This window comes from Nipponia nippon, unplaced genomic scaffold, assembly GCF_047370975.1.
Source record: "Nipponia nippon isolate SJK-2023a ecotype South Korea unplaced genomic scaffold, ASM4737097v1 scaffold_18, whole genome shotgun sequence".
Classification (NCBI taxonomy): domain Eukaryota; kingdom Metazoa; phylum Chordata; class Aves; order Pelecaniformes; family Threskiornithidae; genus Nipponia; species Nipponia nippon.
The window spans coordinates 1578581-1602259 of NW_028262334.1; the positions used below are offsets into that span (position 1 = coordinate 1578581).

Consider the following 23679-nt stretch of genomic DNA (forward strand, 5'->3'; position numbering starts at 1 on the left):
AAATCGTCTCATCAGTTATTCAGGAGCCGCTCTAATGGCAGCACCCTCCACAAAAACACCTACATGCATCGACACAGCTGGAGATGAGAGAACTGGCCAAGCCAGGCTCCAGAGGCTCTGTACCCTCTGGGAGGCTGCATTCAAATGGAGGACTTCAAGAAGAGCAGACGCATTCCCAAGAAGCTGCTGCCTCATTTCCCACTGTCTGAGGAGGAACCCCAGCGTGTGCCTTTTTGCAAATTCCCCGGGGAGATGAGACCTGGGAGCTTCAAAGTAGCCACAAAAACTCTCGATGCTTCAAGCCCCGGCAGGCCAGAGGCGCCAGCTGCACCTGCGGGATTGCAGAGCTGTGGGGTAGATGCAGGGCGCGGAGCAGGCCTGGTCTCGACAAGCCTCCAGTGCAAAGCTGGAGGGCTCGTATCCTCACCCTCACTCAGCCTCTGGTGCCTTGGGGACATCCCAACCGTGCGGGAAAGGGAATGGCTGTAGTGCGGGTCCAGCACAGAGCAGGGAACCGTGGGACCTGCAGTGCTGCTGTGGGGAGCTGGGTAGCCCTCCAGCCATCACGCTCAGCCCTTGCACCCCAGCTGTGGCACCAGGCAGGAGAACCACCACCCCACCGCCACCCCACCGCTGCGGCTCCCTTGGGCAAGCGCAGGACCTAACGTGCAGCACGCAGCCCTGGCTCCAGAAGGGTTTCTTCCCCCGTGCTTTCTCCCTGCCCGAGACCCGGTGTGAACCTTTCTGCCACTGCATTTATCAGCAAGTATTGGACTAGAGTTAACCGCAATCTAGGGGCAGAGTTAAATGCAGAGTCCTGTTCTATCACCCCACGTATATAAATTAGAGCTGTAATTCTACCCTGCGGTGTGGATGGCAATAGCAAACAGACACTGCCAGACCCATCTCACACAGACATTTGAGCTTTGAACCTTTGGTTTATGATTTCACCAGAACCATCAGTGCGATGATATGCAAGCAATATACAGTGAAGGAGTGCTCGTACTTGGAAAAAATGACAGGCCCCTTATCTATGAGAAGTTTCCATTTTTTAAACACAAACATTCTTTGCCATCAAACCAACAAAAGGCTCTGCCAGGCTGATGCACCAGTTTACTAGCAGCTCCGCTTCTCAGATGGGTAACGCCACTGTTTCCCCTCTCTACCATAAAATTAACTTCCAGGGTGGGACCTTTTCAGAATTAACCTAAAAGAATTGCATAAAACAGTGAATAACAGCAAATGTTGCGTTGTACCAGCGAGGCTGCTGCGGTGATCTGGTTCCTCTCGCATAGTCTGTCAGTGCCCTATAGTGGAGAAATGGGTTAATTGCATATGCCACATGGAGCGACTGCCAAACTGCTGGGTTACGCTCCTGCAAACCTGAGGGCAGGCCACAGAGGCCGGTGGGGAGATCCCAGGCAAACACCGCTGCCGCTTTGCAACAGCAGCTGGCCTGCCGCCTCCGCGGGGACAGAAGTCTGCTCCTGCGTCACCTCTGCTGTAACGGCAGCCGCTTCACCGGCTGCAATGGCAGAATTCCCTCCTTTATTCCAGGCATTGACGATCTCCGTCTCTTCCCACTGAGCAAGTTGCTCCCGTTACGAAGAGGTATGCAAAAACACTTCATTGGATCTGAGGAACAAGCATCTGCTCTTCGCAGGCCCACGTGGGTTTGAAATGCTCTGGCCCTAGGCAGGAAAGCACTTCAGTGTCCTGTCTTGCAAGCCTCCACGAAGTAAGTGAAAGCCAAAACTATCAGTGAAGGTTCAAGATGAGGCTCCAGGAGGAACCGGTCAGGAACTCCCTGCACATCTCAGGCATGAAGTACTGCAGGAAGGTGCTCTGCTGACAACCACAGATAATCTGCAAAAAGGAAAGCAGAAAATCCTCCTACTCCCCATCACCACCACGGCGGGGGGCTTAAAAGCTCCTTTCCCACCTCTTCATGTTCATCCACCATGAAAATCAGTGCAGAGCTACACAGAGAGCACTAAGTGCCCGGCTCAGAGCACAGCGGAGGGGACAGCCCCAGCACAGCCCTCCTGATAAAAGCCCCACCAGCTGTAGGACCCCACATCGCTTCCTCTCCCGCCCCAAAGTTTCCCTTCGGATTTAAATGGGAGCAGGACTGGGAGAAGGAATGCAGAAGCGAGATTCCTAGTTTAATGGGAAGAGTCTGTAAAACACACAGTCCAATGTCAGCCGGCTCACTTTGACCATCATTCGTGCCCTTGCAAAGGCTGAGCTCTGCCAGGGCACTGAAAGGGGCATCACCCCTCCAGCGGGTGCATGGTGCCTGCATTCAGTAGCCACAAAAATACTTCTTCCTCCAGAAAGGAGAAATTCAGGAAGGCACAGGCTGTTAAACCTCAGCTGCTGAGAGCAGCAATAGCCAGAAATCCTTGACAAAAAACCAAGGATAATTGAGCATCAAATTTGTACATATAATGTTCTTCAGTAGGAAGGAGTTGTTAGATTGCACTGTAGTGGAGGTTTTGTTGCATTAGAGTCAAAAATCAGTGGGTGTGGAATTTTTGTCAATTATATAATCTCTGGCGGTTTCGCCTCTGCTGGTTTGGGCGAGGACGCAGCATCCATCCCCATGGAGGCCCGCCCGGTGCTATCAGCAAACCGCACATGGTCAGACGTGGGGGGACTGTGGGGAGAACAAAGGAAAGCAGATTTCCTGGGAGTCTGGTTTTGTTTTCCCAAGCAGAAGAGTGACTCAGATTTCAGCTTGCACTCCTGTAACTCAGCCAACAACAACACATTGTTAGTCAAAGTGATAAAGGCGAGTATCTTTGTTCCACTTACTGAACTAATAAAAGCTCAAATAAACTTGTCCACCCAACAGCCAGCTCGGTCACTAAACCACAGACCATGCCCGAACCCCAAGTCCCCCTCACAGTGGCACCAGCACCTTGCTCCCGAATGGGAGCTCCTCAGCATTGCTGGGAGCTCCTCAGCAAACACACTTCTGCCTAAACCAGCCCAGGTGATCTCAGTTTGTGCATTATCATAGTTGACAGCTTTCTGATAAATATTGGGAATGCTTACACATCATTCCAATGCAGCTGCTAAAAGTGTTGCAGAAATGCTTTCACTTTCTGAGAAATGCTCCAGGAAAAAGCACTCCCTTGTGCTTAAGAAACGGCTTCACACATCCCTGCTCCTTTGTCTCCTGTGTATGAGCTTGTTTTTCGTGGCTGTGAGGTACATCCACAGATCTTTACAAATACCATAGCACGAATTGCTCTGTCACAGACACCGCACAAAAATCTAGCAAAAGGAGACTCCAAATCGCAGGCTGGCAAAGCCCATCCCTATGGCGTCAGGGTAGGTTAGTGGCACCTGTGCAAACTGTGCTGTACTGGTGCAAAATGGGGCTCTCCAAAGGATTTGCCCCAGTATTGCTACAGCCGGTTGCACGTAAGCCTTTGTATACTGGCTTTCTTTTCCCTAGAAAAAGGGAAATATGTGTTAGAACACCTTAAACAAGTCAGATGCAGCTAGAGGTGTTAACAGGACAGAGAAGACCTTAGCAGGAGTAGGCGTTTAGACTGGAAGTACTTTGTTTGTGCTGAGATTTAACACGTTCATCCATGCATGTTAACAACGTGCTATAAATAGGCCTGGTCCTTCCCAGCCACCGCGGCCACGGCGGAGGCGCTGCGCAGGTGCTGCGTGCCACGACGTTGCGGGGAGGGTGTGTTAGGACAAGCACCGCCGTGCTTACCAACACAGCCCTTCGGCTGCCCCCTCGCCCCCGTCAGACGCAGCCACCGCCTTGGGCTGCCCTGGGCACGTGCCACGTAAAACTGGTTTGTCAACCGCGGTTGCTGCGTTCGCACAGGCAGCCTAAGGGCTCAGACTCATGCAGCAGAAGATCAAAACGGACCATGGAAAATACTGGGGCTGCCACCACCCCTCCCGCCCTCGGAGGAGCTGCCGCCCTCCGACACCGGCTGATGGCGAAGCATCTCCTGAAGTGCCCTTGTTTGCAGCCCAGTGCACAACGTCGGGAATGGTTCTTCTTGCAGTGGACAGAAAGTTGCTACTGTTCAGGAGCTGCTTTGCAGGCTGTTGTCTCCTCCGCTGCATGGAGGTGGCAATTCTGATGGAAAAGTTCAGTGGCTGTAAGTGCACTTCAAAGCACAACCTCAGGACATCTGCTTTTGTGAGAAAGTATCCCGAGTTAAAAATTAATGAAATTCACTTTTAGGATCATTTACTTTCCTCCATCTAAACAGCAGGATTTTTGCCAGTCTCTCCGCACCATGAATGCAGAGCATTTCTGCTTTTGCACGTTGGGGACCTGGCCTCTAGTGATTAGATTGCCAATTAATATCAGGTAATTAACACATTTGCAAGGGCTGGTTGAATCCCACCCTGACATTTTGCAAACTATGCGTGTTTGGGGAGTGTCTTCATCAGCCTTTTGAAGTTCTTAACTGTGAGCTCCCTGGCAATCAATTAGCCTGCACTAAAAACTGGTGCTGTGCCATTAGCGCAAACATGCCCCAAGAAGCAAACATATTAAGGATTAATTAAATACCAGGTTTTATTTAATTAAGCCTCTTCTAATAAGTATGTAGAGGCAGAAATCTGGAGCTAGCATCCAATCTTGCTTTCACTTCTATCCCATTTTTAGAAATGCATTTAAACTTGGTCAGTGCTGTTTAAAACATGACGTTCAGGCTGATGCAAATCTGTTCTGCCTTCCCCGTGTGAGCGCAGGAACCGACAAGCACAACATCATTAAAAGGTGGCTGATGGCACCGAGCACTCCCAGGGTCAGGGTTCACTTCTTCCCCGCGCCCACGCACGACACCCTCACGGGGAGCACTGGAAGCCCCCACAAGCACCCAAAGACTTTCTGGAGTCTACAGGGATGACAAGTGCCGGCCCCGAGCACAAGCAGGGGCCTGTGAGAAGCTCCTCCTCCTGCTCTCCTCTCATCCTCCTTGCATTTTTTAATGAAAAACTTGTCATTCCCGTTACCTGCTTACCTGCAGCGAGAAAGGCACCGCAGCCTGTCATATCTCTACCAGTTTAAAGGTCTAGAGATAGATCCAGGGAATAGCAAGGCAAGCTAATGAGATCGAGTCCAAGGTCATTTTACGCACTGTTACAGAGAGCACTCCCTTGCCTTCTGCACACCCCCTCTGTGTTAGCGGAGGATCACACGCAGATACGAAAAATCACCACCACGTCCTGGGTCTGGGCTGCCCCATGGCCAGGAGCTGCCCTCGCACCAGGGCCCCCTGCCGTCTTTCCATCAGCTGTATGCTGGTGCAATTCACTCACTCGGTGCAGCAGCTGAGGATCTGGCCCAGCTGTTCCCTAGCGAATGTCAGCTTTTTTTCTCCTCTTTTTCAGCTCTATTTCAGCTGAACAGTCATCAGTTTAAATTCTACATGCTACCAGGGCGGGTACCAGCAAGAGGAAGGACGGAGGTGACAATATCAGCAGGCTGAGAGCAGCAGGCAGCAGAGGCAAGGAGGTGTCAGTGCCTGGCTGCACACAGCACCTGCCCGGGGAGGGACCGGGTCAGGCAGCGACGCCACGGGCTGGCTGGACAGAGGAGGCCAAGAGATGCCATCGGGGAAGGCGAGGACCATGATGCAGATCAAAACAAGCACTGCAACAGGGCAAGAGGGGAGAAGTGCAAAAGGGAGGAGAGGTGACAGCGGGGTCCCTGGGAGAGGAGGGACTCAACAAGAGCAAAGGAGGGCTCTGAAAGCTGGGAGCGATGTGAAAATACAAATCTCCTCAAAAACGCAGTTCTAACATCATCCCTCTGGCTGCTGGGGATCCTGCGGTGCGTGCTCCTCGCCTGGCTGCCTCTGTGCCTCCGGGACCCAGCCCTCGGCTCTGCAGAGCAAAGCTGTTGTCCACCTCCTGCGGAACAAAGGACTGGCTCCAGGAACGGGACTGGGCGCGTGCAGAGCTGCTGCAGGGTCTGAGTTTGAGAAAAGATGATCATGGGGAAAAGCCACCCCCGGTGAGCTCAGGGCGGTGGGATGCGGAGGGCTGCAGTTTCCCAGCGCTGGGCTGTGTCTCCCCAGCCCGGTTGCAACCTCCAGCTCTCCCTGCCCGCTGCAGCCCCTGCCCACCCCCCGTAGGGCCATGCTGCCACCGGGTCCGTGCCCCGGGTCCCCAGCTGTGGAGCAGGGCTGGGCTGTGGCAGAGCGTGTGCTGGCCTGGTGCCACGGCGCAGGCCTGTCCCAGCACTTCTCCAGCCCCTCCAGTTCATTAGCATGGCACTCCCACCTCCCCCTCGGGCCCAGCTCGTTTCAGCTCCCCCATCCCACACGCTGTGATTCTCAGGGTCTTGCTAAAACTTGGCCCTGGCCCCAGACGAGTCACTCGGCTGGCAAGCAAGTGGAGCAGACTGCAGGCCCATGTGCTGGGCCGGGAGCCCAGGTGACCATGGTGCGGCTGGTCACGCTGGCATCACCAGGGGGCTGGAAGCAGAGCCAGGAGCCTCCCGCCATTCCCCTGGGCGGGAAGGAGCAGCAGCTCTGCCCCAGAGCATCTGCCCCGCCGGAGGCTGGGACTAACGGGATGCTGAGGAGCATCTCACCTGGCTCACGTGCGGCTCCCAGCAGACCTCTGCACAGCCCGGCAGCGATAGTGCTCTCCTTAGAGTTATTTTGGAAAGGAGACACTGGGCAAGACACACACGGCCCCCAGCACCGCGGGGAGCCTGGGATGGCTCACACGGGCAGAGAGCCAGAGCTCTGCTGAACTGCAGCAGGCAGCCAGGCTTCCCAAAACATCCCAGAGCCGTTCCCCATCCCCCTCCCTGCGGCCACACGTGAACTCCCCTGCACAAGCCAGCCTGCAGCGCGGGGCCATTCTCGCCTCTCTCCCTGCAAGACTCTGGTGCTGAGGCACCTCTGCCAAAATGCAGGCAGGCCTCCAGCCGAGCTGCCTGCACCCCAGCTGCAGCTGCTGCCTGCAGGGCTGCGCACGCCGCAGCTCCACGGCACCCAGGGGGACGAAACCAGGACGCCTCTGCCCGCCCCGGGACAACCTGCTCCCCGATTCAGTTGTACCCAAGAGGCATCGTCAGATCTCAGGCCCTCCCCTCGCCAGCGCCACGAGGAGACGAGAAGCTGCTACCCAGCACAAAATGAACCGAACCGCAATCGCAGCACTGCGCAGAGCTATCTGTAACTTTCAGAAAATAAAAGCGTATTCCCTGCTATAGAAGTGCTGGAAGTGGGAGGAGGGCAAGCAAAAGATTCTGCTCTAGAAGATCTCAGGCCATGCAGTGATTCTTACTTTGAAAAATTCCTTGTCAGCAAATTAGCACAAAAATAGCTTGGTGCAGATTAACTTCATTGGAATTACCGTTTCATTAATGGCACCAGTGAGCATTTACCGACACGCATTCAGCAACAAGAGGAGCTTTTTCCAGACCAAAGTTGATACAGGCCCAGTTATTTTGCTGTGGCTTGGTAGTAGTCAGTTTTTCTAGCAACAAGGAGCAGGTATTCCGAGGAGGGAAGCAGAAGTCTGTCCTCAAAACAAGCATAAAAGCACCGGAGCATCCCACTGCTCCCCCAGAGACAAAAGCAGTTTTGGGTGCAGCAGAGTCACCCCCAGTGCTCCCCGGAGCAGCATTTCTGAAGGCATCAGCACTGCCTTTTTAGGGTACTCCCCATTTGCCGTCTTACCAGGGACTGTGCAGCCATAAAGAACAACCAGGATTTTATTGATTTGAAAATACATTAACCATAGAGAATAGAGCTTTAATTTTTCCTTCTGAACAACAATAAGGGACAGTTTACATAAAAAAACAAAAGCATGGATAAAATAATATAAAACAGATATTATACCACAGTGTGGAATTCAAATAATCTAAGAACATTAGCAGCACTTCTACAAATATATTAAAAGCTATAGTGCTCATCAAGCTCAGATAGAGCAACTCCCAGAGACCAAAATGGCATCCAACATATAAAAGCAGCAATTCAGTGTAGGGCAACATAAAAGTCCAATGCCAGTACGTCAGATACATTCATAACCCTGCTGTTGAGAGGTAATCCCGTGTCCCACAGAGCTTGGGATGGTACCCGTCATCTCCACAACGGCTGCGGCAGGGCGACAGCCCAGCGTCACCCGCTCGCCCTGCCAAGCTCTCCAGAACACACCTGAGCGCTAGGGAAGCGACAATCACGTGTCTAAGGTTACGTCTGAGTTGGATTTTCAACAAAAGTTTTTGTTAATTCTCGTTGTGAAAAACAGCTTTCTCCTTCCCTGGCTCCCAGGAATTACTCTCCAAGAAGAGACTGAATTTCTGAGAATTTAAGTAGATCTTCTTATATTAGTCATGAAAATGAAACTTTTAGTATCTCAGTATCCAGTATGAGGATTTTCAATTCTTTATCTTCCTTAGCAGTGAAGCCAGACCAGTTCTTAAAACTTCCATGTACTTTTTGAGATCTTGTGCATAGTTTAAATTTTAGCATTGACTTATTTTTTAAAAAAGGAAAAAAAGGATAAATGTTTTTACCCCTTACAAAAAAGTTGATGAGAAGTGGCCTTCCTCCTAGCCATCTCCCCCTTCAGTGGCACTTAATGCCCGTACCCTGCCACGTAGCCGAGCTCCTCAGCGGCTCTCACCACCGCCGAGGGCATGGGTGATGGCTGCTCTTGCTGGGCAGAGGAAAGCGGGGGCTTTCTGCGGGAGACCCAAGAGACCGGGCAGACCCATCTGGTGGGGCAGAGGCTGGGACACAACCCGTCTGCTCCAGACGCAGCTGGGCATGCAGGACTGGCCTGGCTGCCGGAGCCCTGGAGGGGCCGCAGACCCTCCATGTGCCAGCGGCTCGGGAGCGATCGCACCTGGCTGTGGACCGGGGGCTGTCACCTGCAGCTCTGTCTTTGGGCTCCCTGCTCAGTCTCCGTGTGCAAAATCAATTTTAAAAAGGAAGTTATTAAACTACTGAATGAGAATTTAAGGTTGAATATGCTTATCACTAACCTAAAATTAGACACATATTAAAAGACTGCTATGGCTATTCCAACAACGTACATTCTCCAGGAAATTCAGGATTTGGACAAAGTTTAGACGAAATCCAAACACTCTAAGCTGTAGAAACGCATGGCTATGGCACCAAAACAGCCTTAACTTTGGCCCACGCTGCCACCATAACACATAAACATGGCGAGTGTGACTGGGGACCACAAAGCCTTCAGGTGCCTTCATCAGCAATTTGTGTTTACTTCAGGGCAGACGAGGATAATGACCTTGAGTGAAGATCACGGGAGCGTCAGAAATACTAGACAACAGTAAGTGGCATTTTATGTACTTCAGGGTATCTGAAAACTTTTATAAGAACTTCTGAAAACTGGTTCTGGTGAGAGTGACAACCCTTCCATATTGCTAGAAAACTGTCACTTCATCTGCAAGTTGTGCTCTTTCACTATCATTTGTGCTCACGCGATAGTAAAATGCCGAAAATGTGCCCAGAACTGCGCGGCACTACTGGAAATTCCCAGAGTGAAAAATATTTGACAGATGTTTTGATGAAGTGACAATCATTTTGGCCGCACTGGTGAAGGGGCTCAGAGGCTACCACTAGCCGAACAGCAATGCCACAGTAGAGAGTGGCAATTTGAGATAGTATAAGGTATTTTAAAAAGCAAACTTACATGATGAGAATCCTGAAACTGGTCCCATACCTATTTTGAGGACTGTTTGCCACAGCGGCTCCCAGTGCAGAGAGTTAGCCAGCTACTCAAAGTAAATGGGGAAAGAAAGGAAAACTAGCCAGCCAGATGAAAATAAGTAAACAAATAAAGAAGAAAGAATAAGAAGAATCTCATCCCATAAATTGCTCTTCGCCACCAGCCTGCCACAAGGCTTGTGTTTCCAAGGTGGGATTTAGGGACGGGCTCAGCTTGCCCATGGACGGGTTCCCAGCAGAACTGCGATTCCTAGCTATCACATCAAGAGCAGTCACTGCTCTTGATCTGGTTTTTACTTATCAGTGACAATGGTTGCTCATACCTGCATTTCGACTGCTGGCTCTAATTACAAGAAAAGGTGTATTTGGATATGTTAAGGGATGTTCAAAATGTAAGAGGCTGGACAAGAGCAGAACAGGGCGGCAGCAAGAAGCTCCCATGCAAAAAAACCCCTCTCAGTCTTCATGAAAAACGTTAATAGCAAAGCAATTCAGAGACTCAACACAGTAAGAGAAAAACTCCTATAAAAATCTCACATTTAGGAACAAAGACAACTTCTAAAGTGTTTACATGAGTAACACTAAAAGAGATGGGTACCAAGAGTTATTTGGTAGCTTGCATCAGCAGAAAGCTCAAATGCAGAAAGAGACTCCATTAGTAACTCCCTTGGGGGCACACGGGGCCAGGACACAAACATTCACTGTATTTAAACATACTGAGATTATCTGCGAGCTGAGCAGCTCTAACAAAAGATAAAGGAAAAACCCCACACCTCTGCGGATGCTCAGTGTGGGTGCAAGGCGAGTTGAACAGCTCAGCCCGTGGAGTCCGTCCTTCCCTCAGGCTCAGCTCTGGAGCGACCCGGAGCGGAGGACATGGGCTGGGGGCAAGTGGGATGCAAACCTCACTGCGCCCGGCGGGAAGGATGCAGCAGGCTCGAGTCAGAAGGCACAGCAGCTCGAGTCCCTGGTCCCACAGAGCGAACAACAGCAGGCTAAAGATAGTCCCCGGATTGTAGTGCCATTGCACAGGGTGGATTTCAGCTGCACGGAGCTGCTGGGATGAGACATTCCTCTCCCCCAAGGAGCCAGACAAGATTACTGTATATGGGCAAGCATTCCCCTGCAATGGGCTTCTCTCTCTGTGGTAAACAGGCGATCCTCTGGCTGCACAGCCGGGAGAGATCCGTGCTGTTGTGGCAAGGCCACGGGGATTCACGCTGTCGGAAACCCAGAATAATGCTTTTATCTCAGGGCAATCTCGCAGAGGGGCAGAGCCAGGCAGGAGAGGCTGAGGCAGGGGAAGGCCTACGAACAGCTGGACAACAAAAACCTCTCTTTCAATTTTAGTAGCTTTTAACCATCAAACAGATCTCGAGCCCCAGACTTCTGGTGGTGCTTCACTATGGGTCTCCACAAGCACATAAACGTGCCGGTCGGACAGCGGCCATCCCGGAGGGGTCAGCGAGGAGCGCAGCTGCTACCCACTGCGACTTCTGAGAAAGATGCTCATAACCAAGCTGGGACCATGCATGGATAGGGGCTGTGGAAGGACAGAGCGCAGGGAGTATCACAGCCTATTTCTGACCTCTGGCAGCTGCTGTCCTGCCTGCTCCCATGCTGGCAGCATGGTGAGGGTCTGGCAGGGTGCGTAGCCGGGGAACGGCACCATCCACCAGTGCAGGGCCTGGAAACTGTTCACGTCTTCTGCCTCAGATCTGCATGGGAACACAAAGCGGGACCTCCAAGTTCAGACTCGAGTTCTCATTGGGGGCAGAGGATTTTTGCTGACTTTTGTACGAATTAGAGTAGAGCAGCGCGTGGGGCACTGTCTTCAGCAGAGCTGGTCTGGATGGGTGTTAGTTAGGATCAGCTCCGCAAGGACTCTGTACAGGTCCTGTAATATTCCCTTCCTAACAAAACGGTACGATCAGCTGCAAAGGAGAATGACTTCAGTCCCAATTTAAACAACACACCATATTCTTTGGACTATCCAATTTCTTTGCAACCCACACCAAGCCTCAACTCTGCAACTGCTCCTACCCAAGCTAATCCCAGAGCAGGCACGAAACCCTGCACAGCTTGAGCAGATGCCTGCTCCTGCGGACTCTACTCAGCACCGTAGCTGGAACAAAGCTTTTTAAATGTTTTTTCTCCTTTTTTTCTTCTTTTCTAGTTTTAAAGTCAGAATTAAAATCAAGCCAAGCTGAGGTCCTGATTGTTCTTCTGCTCTGAGCTTCCTGTTGCCGTACCAGAACGACTCTCACAGTATAGGGACAGTGACAGATTGGCACATCATGGAATAGGTGCTATAGAAACCACAAAGTTCTTAGAAGCAAAAGATTTCTTCTCCCCCCCTCAAAAAATAACCCACTTAATTCACATATTTTCTCTCTATACTGTATATATATATAATATATAGACACAATTTTCTGGTAAACATTTACAAGATATTGTAAAGAACATTGAAAAGATATATCTGCATTTGCATAACAACGCACACTCACATACTTCAGCATACAAGGACACACAGTAATGTACAATCAATAAATAAATACTTTTTTCCCCCCAGAAGTTATTCAAAAAACACTGCTATTGAGCGGCCCAAAGACACTCCCAGTTAATACAGACAGCAAATATTGTGCAGAATTTCTTGGCTGTTTTTGTTTAAAAAACCAAGAAAAGAAAAACAGAAGCTTGAAAGATAAAGTGTCAGCGATGTTGCTTGATAAGACTGTGTTTAAGTTGACCTATTGGTTCGTGTCCCTCAGAAAGGGGAGGACAGAGCACTTCCCTTCCCCTTCGGAGAAGGTGACGCAGGCAGACTATTACCTGTCCCGGGACCTAGAGGGGACAGGAGCAGCCTGGTAGGGAGGGTGCGAGCTGCTCTGCTTTGTGGAGAGAGAAAAGATTCACACGTGAAATGGCAGATTTGAAGCTCAAATGCCTTAGTTTCCTGTGCTACTACAGACCAAGCACTCTTTGGAGGTTTAATGCAGAAAATTGCTTCAAAGAATTTCCTAGATTGTTGGTACACATTTGCCTGTTGGGATTATGAGAAAGGAAAGGCTCCCCATTGCTCTCACCCCCTGCTGCAAACCCCCAACTACTTCAGTAGTACTACTGTCCCCTGGTTTTTCTAGCTGCAGCCTCTGTGGCCCAGTCCTGCAGAAAGACCCAGCTGATTTGCTCAGAAGCTGCGAATCACTTCACCGCACTCTGCAGAACTTTTCTGAAGCAGCAGTTTTCTCTTCTGCAGATTTACATCTGTCTTTTTTTTCCTGCAAGCAACATCTGACACATGCCACAAGTAAATACAAAACACAGTCAGCACAGACAGATGTTCCACAGAAGAAGGGAAGGGCCCCTTTTCCCTTCTGGTGAGCAGCACTCCAACAGCAAGAAAGAGCAGGGCCTTATCTTGCAGACGGGAGGAGGAGAGCACACACACACACACACATCACACATTGCATGGAGGGGGAACACAAATTTTTGCAGCAAAACTTGAGAGAAAGTACCCTTATAGAGAGCTACAAGCCAGCGTCTTCCCTGCTGCTGAAAGCACACATTCATGGCAGCCTTCTATGGCCACGGCAAAGCCCTCCCTGGCTGAACTAGACCTACCAACAACCTACACCTCTCCTTTTCCTTTATTGTTTTTACCTGAGTTGAAAAATGAATCCAAACCCTCCGTAGCACAGCCTTAGCATGACACAGCAGCTCAGCTCTCACGCTGGTAGTGCTGGAGAGGCACTTCATGCAGTGTGCTCCAGGGGCTGCAACGCTGGAGAGCCACTGCAGGAAAAGTGGCCACAGAAGTGCATCTTCCAAAAGCAAAGACCACTCAGGGACCTTGGGCTATTTTCCTCTTCGCAGGCATGTGAAAGAAGCCCGCCAAGACCTAACTGGAGACTTTCAGTGGACTTAGGGGGCTTTGCAGCCAGCCCCAGAAGCACACAGAAAACCTGCAGGCACCAAGGGGATCGTTTGCGCTGTCTAGCTTTGAGCAGCTGGTCTTTGAATTAAGAGAGGAAGAGACAGGCATCTTCAGAGGGAAAGTCAGGACAGTCACCGAAGTCAGGGGCTCTGACTTGCCTTCCAAGGAGCTCTCCCCCAACAGGGGTTGCGGAGGAACGATAAGGAGACCAGAGTCCTAACACAAGCAGTTAGAGTAAGGCAGGTACGAAAACCTCAAGTCTAGAGTTCCCAGAGGAGGTTAGGACCAGATTTTCCAGTGTTCAGAGAACGTTACAGAGGCTGGATTTTGGAAGAAAAACCCAATGCTGAATTTGGAGCTCTTCTGAAAATCCATCCAGAGCTGAAACTCTTGTGTGCTCAGATATTGTAGTAACAAACAACGTAAAAATCCCAGGGAGAGAACAGAGCCCTAAAAAAATACTAAAGCAGATGCTATGCATCAAGGGACAAGATCAAAAGAGGAGGAATTTCTGTGATCAAAGCCCCTCTCTGTACTGGCAGAACCTCATAATGTTAGTAAGAAACTGAGTACTGGCAGCATCCCTGTCTTGCCCAGGCTTGCAGGGCTGGCTGGCTTCCCTCTGCCACAGGGTGACGGCTGTCCAAGGAAGCAGCTTGCTTTCCTTGCAACAAAGGCTGTCAAGCCCGAGCTGGCCCCGAGGAGGGCTGGCAGCTCTGCTCTCCCAGACCCCGAGCTCTGCCCTGGGATGCTGGCAGCTGCCCCGGCAGTTGTGGTGGTAACCACACATGCTGCCCTTCAGCTGCGGCAAGGCAAGGAAGCGACTGCCTGGATCCTGCTTCCAAAGCAAGTCCTTAGCAATAAAAATGCAATTGTACAGATCTTTGGTTAAGTCACTGAAGAAGGCTGTGAAGATCTGAGCCGGGGCCCCTGGACCTAACACTGAACACAGCACTTGGAGAGCTAAGGGTACTTCCAGTTTAGACAGCAGCATGTGTCCAACTACCTTATTTCCACAGGTGTGGCACTTGGAGAAAAAGGAGAAGGGGAGGAAGCATTGAAGGGGAGTCCCGGCTCTTTGTCTGGATGCCTCGTCTTCCCCATGTCCTTCATTTGTTCTCGATCAGAGTCTGAACTTTATAGACAAGGTCCCGAGCCAGCTTCAGGATCTGCTTGGTGTTGTGCCGCTCTGCCATCTCTGGAACACAGACAGAAGGAACCCACAAAGAGGCTAGACCCAAGCAGCCCGGTGTCTCCAGGAGTCCCCCCAGCCTCACAGCTCTCTGCTCCTCAGCCAAGCTCCAGGCGGGAGGTGAAGCTGTGAATTCCTGCCCAAGTCCCCAGGCACCATCCCTCGCAGAGACACCGGCCTCTGAAGAGCCGTCATTAACCAACCCATCTTGGGATGATTACTGCCAGCAGGAAGCACAACCTGCACTCCCAGCTCCCTTCAAACACAGCAAGGGGGGGCTGTTGCCAAGGGTGGCTTCCCCCAGGCACCACCAGATCCCCTCAGAGCCTGACTATTCAGGGGCAAGGGGTCTTTTTACCATCGTGTTCCAAGTATCAGCATCGCACAACCATACGCTGCTCTGTTTGTTTTAAACATTTACCAGTACAGCCCAGATACGACTGTCTATAGTCAGACAGACAGGCACTGCCTACATCTGAGCAGCTGCCACAGATTCAGCCCCACAGAACACAAGCTGTACCATTGAAAAACTTGATGATGTCTGTAAAATCCATGTTGTTCTCCAAGATTATGTCCCGGTACATTTCCACCAAAGCCAGGGCTATGAAGAGCACATAGTGTGCAGAAGAAACGTGTGCAGCTGCCCAGATGGTCTCCCAGACGGCGAACACGTCATCGTACACCAGCTCTGTTAACAGAGGAAAAGGTCCAGCAGTTACTACACCAGCCACGGGTTTACAATCATCCTGACTCAGAGTTCGCAGCAGCACTGGGAAGACATGCTGGGTGGTTTCTTCCCACAAGAACCTGTTCCTGTTGGAAGCAATAAGTCAGTCATCTGTAAAGACAAATATTCTGGCCTGCAGCAGGTGGCACAGGCTTCAGGATACAAACCCGGTGGAAGCTCACCAGCAGCTCTGGAACAACAGGTTCTGTATCTAGACAGAAGAGTCAGCCACAAATCTACCAGGGAAAAGCAAAACAGGAACACGTGGTAAAAAGATAAGACAACTGAAGTTGCAGAGTGTATTGAGAAGCATGGCAGACCTTGCCTTCCCTGCCCATTTGCTGGTCTCAGCTGCCTCCCTCCCAGCACACACCTCTCTTGAAGTCCAGGAGAAACCACCGGTAGCAGAAGTAGAAATGAGTGTAATCACCATTCTGGTGCATCAGCTCGAAGAGCTCAGAGTCCAGAATCTGCCAAGAAAAGCAAAAGGAAACTCATCAGTGCACACCGGAGGCACCAGCCGCTCCTCTGCCTGCCTTCCTCCGTTCCCACTGCTCGCCTACTGCACCATCTTCCACCCAGCTTCTCCCTCCTTTCCGGTCCTGGCATGCGTCACTCCCAGGCTCTCTTTACAGCCCCCAGCTCTCCCTCCTGCTTCCCGCCACTGAAAGCTCCTCTCAGCCCCTCCGAGACCCCCGTCCCAAGAACAGCTTTCCCCCTCTTAAGTTTGAGAGGCTGCCGACCCTGTGCCACAGCCCCCCCACCTGGATCAGTGATCTCATGTTGGCAAAGTGGGTGTCCATGGCTCCCCCGTGGGGGAAGTTCTGATTCATCCTCTTCATAAGCTCAGTGAAACAGCTGAAAGCCAGAGCCTCTGCACAGGGAAGAGAGACAGGCACTGCTCGGCTGCACGGACACTGCTGCATCTGCACTCGCACCACCACACCTCACCACCCACCTGCAGCAGGAACATCCCTCCCCACTCCACACACACAGAGCCAGGGCCGGGCAGCAGGGACTGGCCTCGGAAACACACCTCAGACTGCAAAAGGTATGCACTGTCCCCAGGTTGGACTCCCAGGAGTCAGACAGCATCAAGGACAAATGGGATCCTGCCATCAGCTGCTCCACACCTCCGAGCACGGGACCCTCCCACTGCAAACGGCCACCACCAGCCCAGCACATCCCCCCCATGCGCTCCCACAAAGGTATGGGGACAGCAGAGCAGAGCCACCCACTCACCGTCATCCAGGACGACCAGGAGAGGGGCTAGCAGGTCGCACATCCCCTGCACATAGCCGATCTCAATGTGCTGCCAGATGTAGCTGTGTGAGAGAGCAGGAAAGGTGGCCCGTGAGCCCTTCCCGTGCCACGCATGAGTGCCGCAGCCTGCCACCTCGCTTGCCCGTGCCCTGCCTCTGTTCCTGGGATGCTGGCATTTCCTACATGCTGCCACCAACGCACGGCAGCAGGCAGGGCAAATCAGACCTGTTTATTCTCTTACGCCTGTGCTCCATTCCTCTACAGCCAGCCTGTAAATGATTGAGTTCCCGTGGTGACTTTCAGGTAAGCCATGCATGGCACAGCCCTGGATCAACACCCTGCAACGATCCAGGGCTGTGCCATGGCCATCACATGGAAATCAGCGCAGGGAAAAGCGAAAGCAAAAAGCACAGCAAGGTGGGGTGGTTGGTCAAAGGGCAGAGACTGATGGAGTTTGTTCATTTATCTATCGTTCTCACCCTTCCCCCTCGATTCATCCTCTTGGCGCTCTCTGCACGATATTGCCTGCTTCGCCTCCCTGGACCCAGTGTCCCAGGAAGCAACCAGCCTTGCAGAGATACCTTCCCATATTTGGTAGCAAGTCAAAATGTGTTCAGAAAGGACTCGGATTCACTGCTGGCATAAGGAAACAATCTTTTCCAACCTGCCCATTAGTTTTCCAAAATTTGCTGTATTGTAGGTCTCATCTCAGCAGAGATCTCCAACTCTGGCTGTCAGATAAAGCGACAGCTCTAATGAAACAGCAGCTTCTCCTCATATTTACAAGATAAGTAATAATATTTTAGCTTTCACTGCCCCTGAAGCAGCTGCAGCTGCTGAGCTGGAGCTGGTTTGAGTCGGTGAATGTCACACAGCAACCTCTTAGTCACAGGGACTGAGCAAAGAGAACCAGAAACGCACCCAGGTATGGCCGTCTCCTGGGTCCTTGGGTAGGCACTCACCACTCGGTTGCTTCAGGCACTTCCTCATTAGCACTACAGCTCTGCGGGCTGTTCCTCATTAAAACATTTTCCAGGCATATTCCAGAGAGCAGGTGGGCTGCGCTGGGCTGACAGCGCGAGGCAGCATGCATGGGCAGCCCCAGGGAGCCCTCTGCTTTGGCCAACAACCCAGACACACGGCAGTCACGGGGCAGAGCAGCACAAGGCAGGATGGCTGGACTCCTCGGTCCGGTAACCGTGAGGTCCTTGGAGCTGTGGCCCCAGCTCTGGGATGATGAGGGGATTTGGGGGAGGAAGTCAAGGAGGCAAAACTCAGTAACCAGAACAAAGTTTGAGGCTCCAGCCTCAAGGTGAATTCAGGGAAACCAGCCGCCAGTGTCAGGAGCCTGCTCCCGTCGCAGGGAGGGCTGGCAGGTCCCCACCCTGACCCCCGCAGCTCCCACCTGCACATGATGTTGCGGAGTTTCTCCAGGTTGGCAGGGGTGAAGTACCAGTAGTTGCGGTCACACCGCTGCACGTCCTTCTCAATGCGGTGCAGGTTCACCGTGTACATGTCCAGTAGCTCTGGCTGCCCAAAACAAAAGCAAAGTTGATTTGTTTTCAAATAAAACCCAAAAAGAAAGTTGCAAGGGCAACGGAGTGACAGGGCAGAGTTTGGGTGGAAGGTGGAGAGACCCTGTGCACACAACTGCAGGATTAGCGCAGGGCAAATGCAAGTAAATACTGGGACACCCAGGAAGAAACCCGCTCGGTGAACAACTCCATACTTACAGAGTAGGTGACACCTGTCGAGGAGACAGCAGATGTTTCACTGTTGGCCAGATCAGCTACAGCCAGAGAATCCAGCTGCGGGTACAAACTCTCCATCTCTGGCTCCTCGGAGAGGTTATCTTCACTCTCCACCAAGCTTTGCTTTTCAGCTTCGCTGTCTGCCCAGCTCTCCACCACAGTCAGGGCCACAGCGTCACGATCACGCAGGACCCCTGCTGAGCTCTCACCCACGGGAACAAAGTCCACGCTTCCACCAGTGGGAAATTCACCTTCCAGGCTGTCTTGGCCCTGCAGCTTCTCCTCCTGCTGGGCACCATCCGGGTCCTGTGGGCCTGGCACGTCGGACACACCAGCCTTTCCCTGAGAGCTGACCGAGGATTTGTTGGTTTCCAGGGCACTGTCCTCATTGCTGAAGCTGCGCTCCGAGAATCCCGATGCAATGGAGAAGTTCTGGGAAGAGGGGTGGCCAGAATCAGGGGAACACGTGCCATTGGGAACCGTGCCATTGGGGATCTTGCTTTGTTTGCCATCTTCCAGCTGAGCATCCGCTTCAGTCTGTTCCACTTCATCAACAGATTCAAACACCTGCAAAGCACGAGCAGGGAGCCACATGAGAGCAAGCAAACCATTGGGAACGTGGGCATTACGTCCCAGCTCTTGGGGACGTAATGCCCACGTTCCCAACAGTGGGGAGGGAGGAAGATCTGCTCTATATGTGCAGGGCTCATACAACTAAGCAGTGGAAGAAAGCTCAGAGGACTTGAGGGCATTTTAGCTTACTAGTGCTGTGCCTCCGCATCTTTGCTATAGCGAGAAACAACTTCAGCCTGAGCATCTAGCTCTCTGTCCCATTTTAACCAGACTCTTGGAGGAATTTCTAGGCACAGCCCTCAGCCTTCAGGTTCCCCTGCCTGGATTTGGCAGGTCAGTGCTTGGTCATTTGCACAACTCGGAGCCCCACAGTCCCTGCTCCAAAGGACTACGCTTTACTCAGCATAATATATTGGGCAGAACGTCATTTAAACAGGTTGGCTGAACACATGGTTGCTAACATACGGAGCAGCCAAGGGCCCTCAAGTGTGAAGGCCACATGGGGGTTGGTCCTTCGAGCCTGGGCAGAGCAGGCTGGTGACTATTAAACACCGCCAAGCAGTGCACAGTTCTGACCTCAGTGGCTCCAGAGGCAGGTTTGCGAGTCATTTACCTCCACCAACTACCGCTTCGGTTTGCCAGAAATCATTACGGTCATCAACTTAGAGATCAGCCCAAGCCAGGGCAGAGATGTACGCCATTGGGTGGCCGCTGCCTGAAGGAGCAAGAGGGGGCAAAGCGCTGCCGCTCACCTGCGTGCTGGAGCTGGAGTCGCTCTGCAGCCGGGCGTGATTCTGTCGGCCGGAGCTGCAGCTCTGCGAAGACTGCAAGAGAGAGGGAAAAGGCCAGTCAAAAGGCAAAGAGCATGGTGTCTGGAGTGGGGGGAGGCTCAAGCCACGCTATCGGAGGTGGGCACATCTGCATGTAAAGAACAAGCAGAAAATGCATCCAACAAATTCTCATATTTGACCTGTGAAAGACATTCACATCACATCAACTTGGCCGTGCGGATTTGTTGCACAGCGCAGCACCCTGCCTCAGCCCGCCACTGACATTTACTGCTGGAGAAGATGACAAAAACCAAAGTCTCAGGCCAATCCAGTTGCTCAAGCACTGTATGTTTGGGTCTGAAAGGAACTGCTTTCTTCTGGTCTTCAGAGAGGTCACACTGTCTCCCTGGAGTGCAAATTTCTACAAATCTCTGTCCTAATTTGGCAGCAATGTGGCTCACCCCATCTTAGTTTACATAAACGATGAAGTCACAGGCTATAAAACAATCCCTCCAAGCATAGTAATGTTTTTTCCTTTTCTTAAAGGACAAATATTGATGTTTCAAGCCAGACTCAGTCCAGGCAGCCCCTCTAAAAGTCAACAGCACCCTTTTCTGGCTTCCAGCTGAAGCACAGAAGGAAGCATCGGGCTTTGCAGCAACCAGTTCAGCGCTCTGCCTCATGGATTCCCTCTGAGCAACCAGCCTTCACTTAAGAGCGAGTCCTCCCTGTTATCCGTGCCGCCCCTGCACCAGGCTTACCGTAGCGCAGGAGCCTGCGGCTGCTCACGCTGCACGCACGCCGGGATGTACAGAGCATGGCAATGACATCACACACAAACAATAGGGTTTTAAGAAAACACGGCGCTTTCAGAGCAGCACGAGTTGTCCCCACCCTAGTATTGTGGGTGTTTGCTGGCAGGGCTCTGATGGAGAGGAAGGGCGACAGTTTTCCTCCATTACCATGGGAGCATTTTATAACAGGAAATTTCAGGTTAAGATTGGGAAAGGGTGAACCTTTGCATGTATTAACTCTGCCAGCTCCCCTCCCAGCGCATGTTCCCAGAACAGGCAGACACAGATACAAAAAAAGAACCACAGCGGAGATGCTGTGGGGATGGGAATGATTCACAGGGCTTCAGCAATGCTGACCGTGCAGCCCACCTCTGCTCACGCCCTGCGAGAGCTGTGTCATCCAGCTCTTGCACACAGACCCTGGTTTGGACTTGCCTTCCCTGCATCTCTCCCTCCCTGTACACACACTCTAAGCCTGCATGGTTGGGCCTGAGCTCATCTCTTTCCAAAAGCATCCACACAAACTCCCCAGAGGAAACCAGATGAAGGCTCCAGGGCTGCACCTACCGGGGCCTTTTCGGCTTGGCCTTCATTCACCTCCGGTGCAGCAGCGCAAGGTCAGATAACCCAGCACCGCTTGCTCTGCCATGCCTGGCTGTTTTCCTCCAAGGACAAAACCCACAGGGAAGCACTCCCTGGACTCTGTTCCCAGGGCTGCCTTTCCTTTAACAGGCTTTTCCCTCCACACTCTTTGGTTTGGGCTGTGGATCTAACTCCTCCCTGCACTGCTATAAGCTAGTCCCATGGAGCTGGGTGCTGTGGCCCAGCTCTGTCCCACAACGGCACGGTATACTGAGGCTGCCCTGAGCCCTGCCAGCTCCTTCACAGCCAGTCCTAGAGCCACCCTGCTCCTCCTGCCCACAGGCAGCGGCCCAGGTTTCTTCTGTGCTCAGCAGTTGATGGAAGGAGGGAGTCAAGAAGCCCACTGACCTGTTTCACAGCCCCCCAGTGCCAGAAACATGGTCCTCCTCCTTCCCCCTACTTCAACACCGATTTCCATGGAGCTAATCCTGATGTGCACCAGGAGTGCAAACCGGGTAACAGATATCTCTTGTTCTGCAGAAATACCCACAAGGAATGTTTCACAGGACTGGTGAGAGTGTCTGGATTTGGACACGCAGCTCCACAAATAAGTTCTGGGCTCCTGGCTGACCCGCTGCCCTCTGCCAGGACCCCCTGCCCTCTCCCTGCTGCCCCTGGCTTTCAGGCCCTCTGAGCCCAGCACCCCCACCCGAGGTCACGGATGCAGAGCTGTTCAGTCCTGCTGTGGATACTGCGGCTGCAAGAACCAAAGCAGATTTGTTAGACCTCCGAGACGTCGCTCAGGCTGCAGAGCAAAAGCCTCTCGGTGAGTGCAGTACCACACGGTATGGAAACTGGGGTCATACTGCAGGAGATGTCCACTCCTACTGCTAAACACTCTGGAAGAGCAGATGAAAGAAAACAGGTAAGAAAGCTCCAACTCAAACTTGCGTGGATTACAGCGAGCAACGAGGTGCAGAGGCAGGCAGAGGTCAGGGAAGGAAGGTGAGCAAGAACTGTGTCTCCGTCCCTCCCTGTAGCACAGACCAACACAGAGCCTGGGTGGGCAGAGCCCTCCACAAGCCCCCACACCCTCACCTCGTTGCTGATGGTCGAGTCCCTGTGCATCATCCTCTGAATGTGGGAATCCAGACTGGCCCCAGAGGAGCACTTGGCCAGAGCTGCTGCGTGCGACTCCTTCTCCCGCTGCCGGACAATGGCCTCGCAGCCCAGCCACTCTGCCATGGTGTGCTCGTAGCAGGTGCGGATCTGGTCATCAGCCTGCAGCGTTTAGAGAAAGAGATGGTCTTTGAATGGATGCTCCTGGAACAGCCCAGAAACCAGTGCCTCCTCCATCCCCCAAACAGCCCTGCACAGACAAGTTAAGTGCGTGCTTGCATTAGCTATGGCTAGATGAGACATAAAGTCACCCATCTCTGGCACAGTGACAGCCAGAGCCTGACCCACAAAACCTTGCAAAAATTAGGATGGAAAAATGACCATCCATATCCTTCCTGCCTTCCAGAGGCGTGCAGGGCACTGAACATCAGCAGCCAGCAGCTGCACAGCGGAGTGTTGAGCTTGGTTCTATCTATTCTTGCTTATCTGAGTCTTTCTCCCACCTCCTATCTACAGCCGCCGTACAAAGGGGACACAACGCCACAGGGTGGACTCTGGCATACGGATGCTTCAAGCTGTGAAATATCCAGGGCACACCAATGCAATACACCAGGCTGCTGAGCCGGCAGCACACCCATACCAACCTCTTTCCTTTCTGCCTCTGTCATCCCAAACTGATAATGGCCCAAAAGGAAGGGCCAGACAGCCTTCCTGATCTCATGCTGGATCCCACCATAGTAGATCAGCCGCAGCAGCTCCTGGTCCTCGTAACTCTGTGGGAAGAGCTCTGAGTCAGCGCACAGACGCAGCCAGGACCACAGCCCATCAGCTGGCAGATGCAAGGGCAACCCCAGCCCAGCCATGCCACCTTTCAGCACCCCGAGTGCTGCCCAGACGCTGACCACCCGCAAACTCGCTGCGCATCATTGCAGGTGCTCTCTCAGATCTCCACTTGGGCTTAAGCACAGCCAGAGGCCCTGGCGGATGGACATTTTGGGAAGCACTGGCTCACCACAGCCAGAAAGTGGCCCAAAGTCACTCAAGGTCACTGCTGTGCCCCTGAGCCCCAGCAGCACATCAGGACTGCGGCACTGGTCACAGCTCTCCAGCTATCGTGCCGCAACAACACGCTGGGACCCCCCTCAAGACCACAGTACTCAGGGTGACAGACACTGCTGCAGACAGGCTCCTAACAGAAGCGTGCTAAGGAGAGCAGCCTTCGCTCCCTGGCTTCCACGTGTGGAGGATTAGGAGCCCCGGGCTCTGT

At 52.4% G+C, this 23679-nt stretch overlaps 1 protein-coding gene across 9 annotated transcripts in view; it reads right to left on the reverse strand.

The window, feature by feature from the left end:
- Window positions 1–7705: 7705 nt before the first annotated feature.
- The window catches only part of SGSM1 (small G protein signaling modulator 1), a 50042-nt gene continuing 34068 nt past the window's right edge, over window positions 7706–23679 (reverse strand). For 5 of the 9 annotated variants that reach the window (XM_087754610.1, XM_087754608.1, XM_087754607.1 and 2 more), the window contains 10 exons: window positions 23057–23185; window positions 22392–22574; window positions 19900–19971; window positions 18557–19141; window positions 18229–18353; window positions 16803–16885; window positions 16325–16434; window positions 15934–16030; window positions 15354–15521; window positions 7706–14839 (listed from right to left, as the gene is read on the reverse strand). In XM_087754610.1, the coding sequence (XP_087610736.1) occupies window positions 14751–14839; window positions 15354–15521; window positions 15934–16030; window positions 16325–16434; window positions 16803–16885; window positions 18229–18353; window positions 18557–19141; window positions 19900–19971; window positions 22392–22574; window positions 23057–23185 (1641 nt within the window). In that variant the 3' untranslated portion in view covers window positions 7706–14750. Of the gene's footprint in view, window positions 14840–15353; window positions 15522–15933; window positions 16031–16324; window positions 16435–16802; window positions 16886–16960; window positions 17093–17744; window positions 18052–18228; window positions 18354–18556; window positions 19142–19899; window positions 19972–22391; window positions 22575–23056; window positions 23186–23679 lie in introns of those variants that run through there. The other 4 variants (XR_015704087.1, XR_015704089.1, XR_015704088.1 and 1 more) reach the window with 4 other exon arrangements.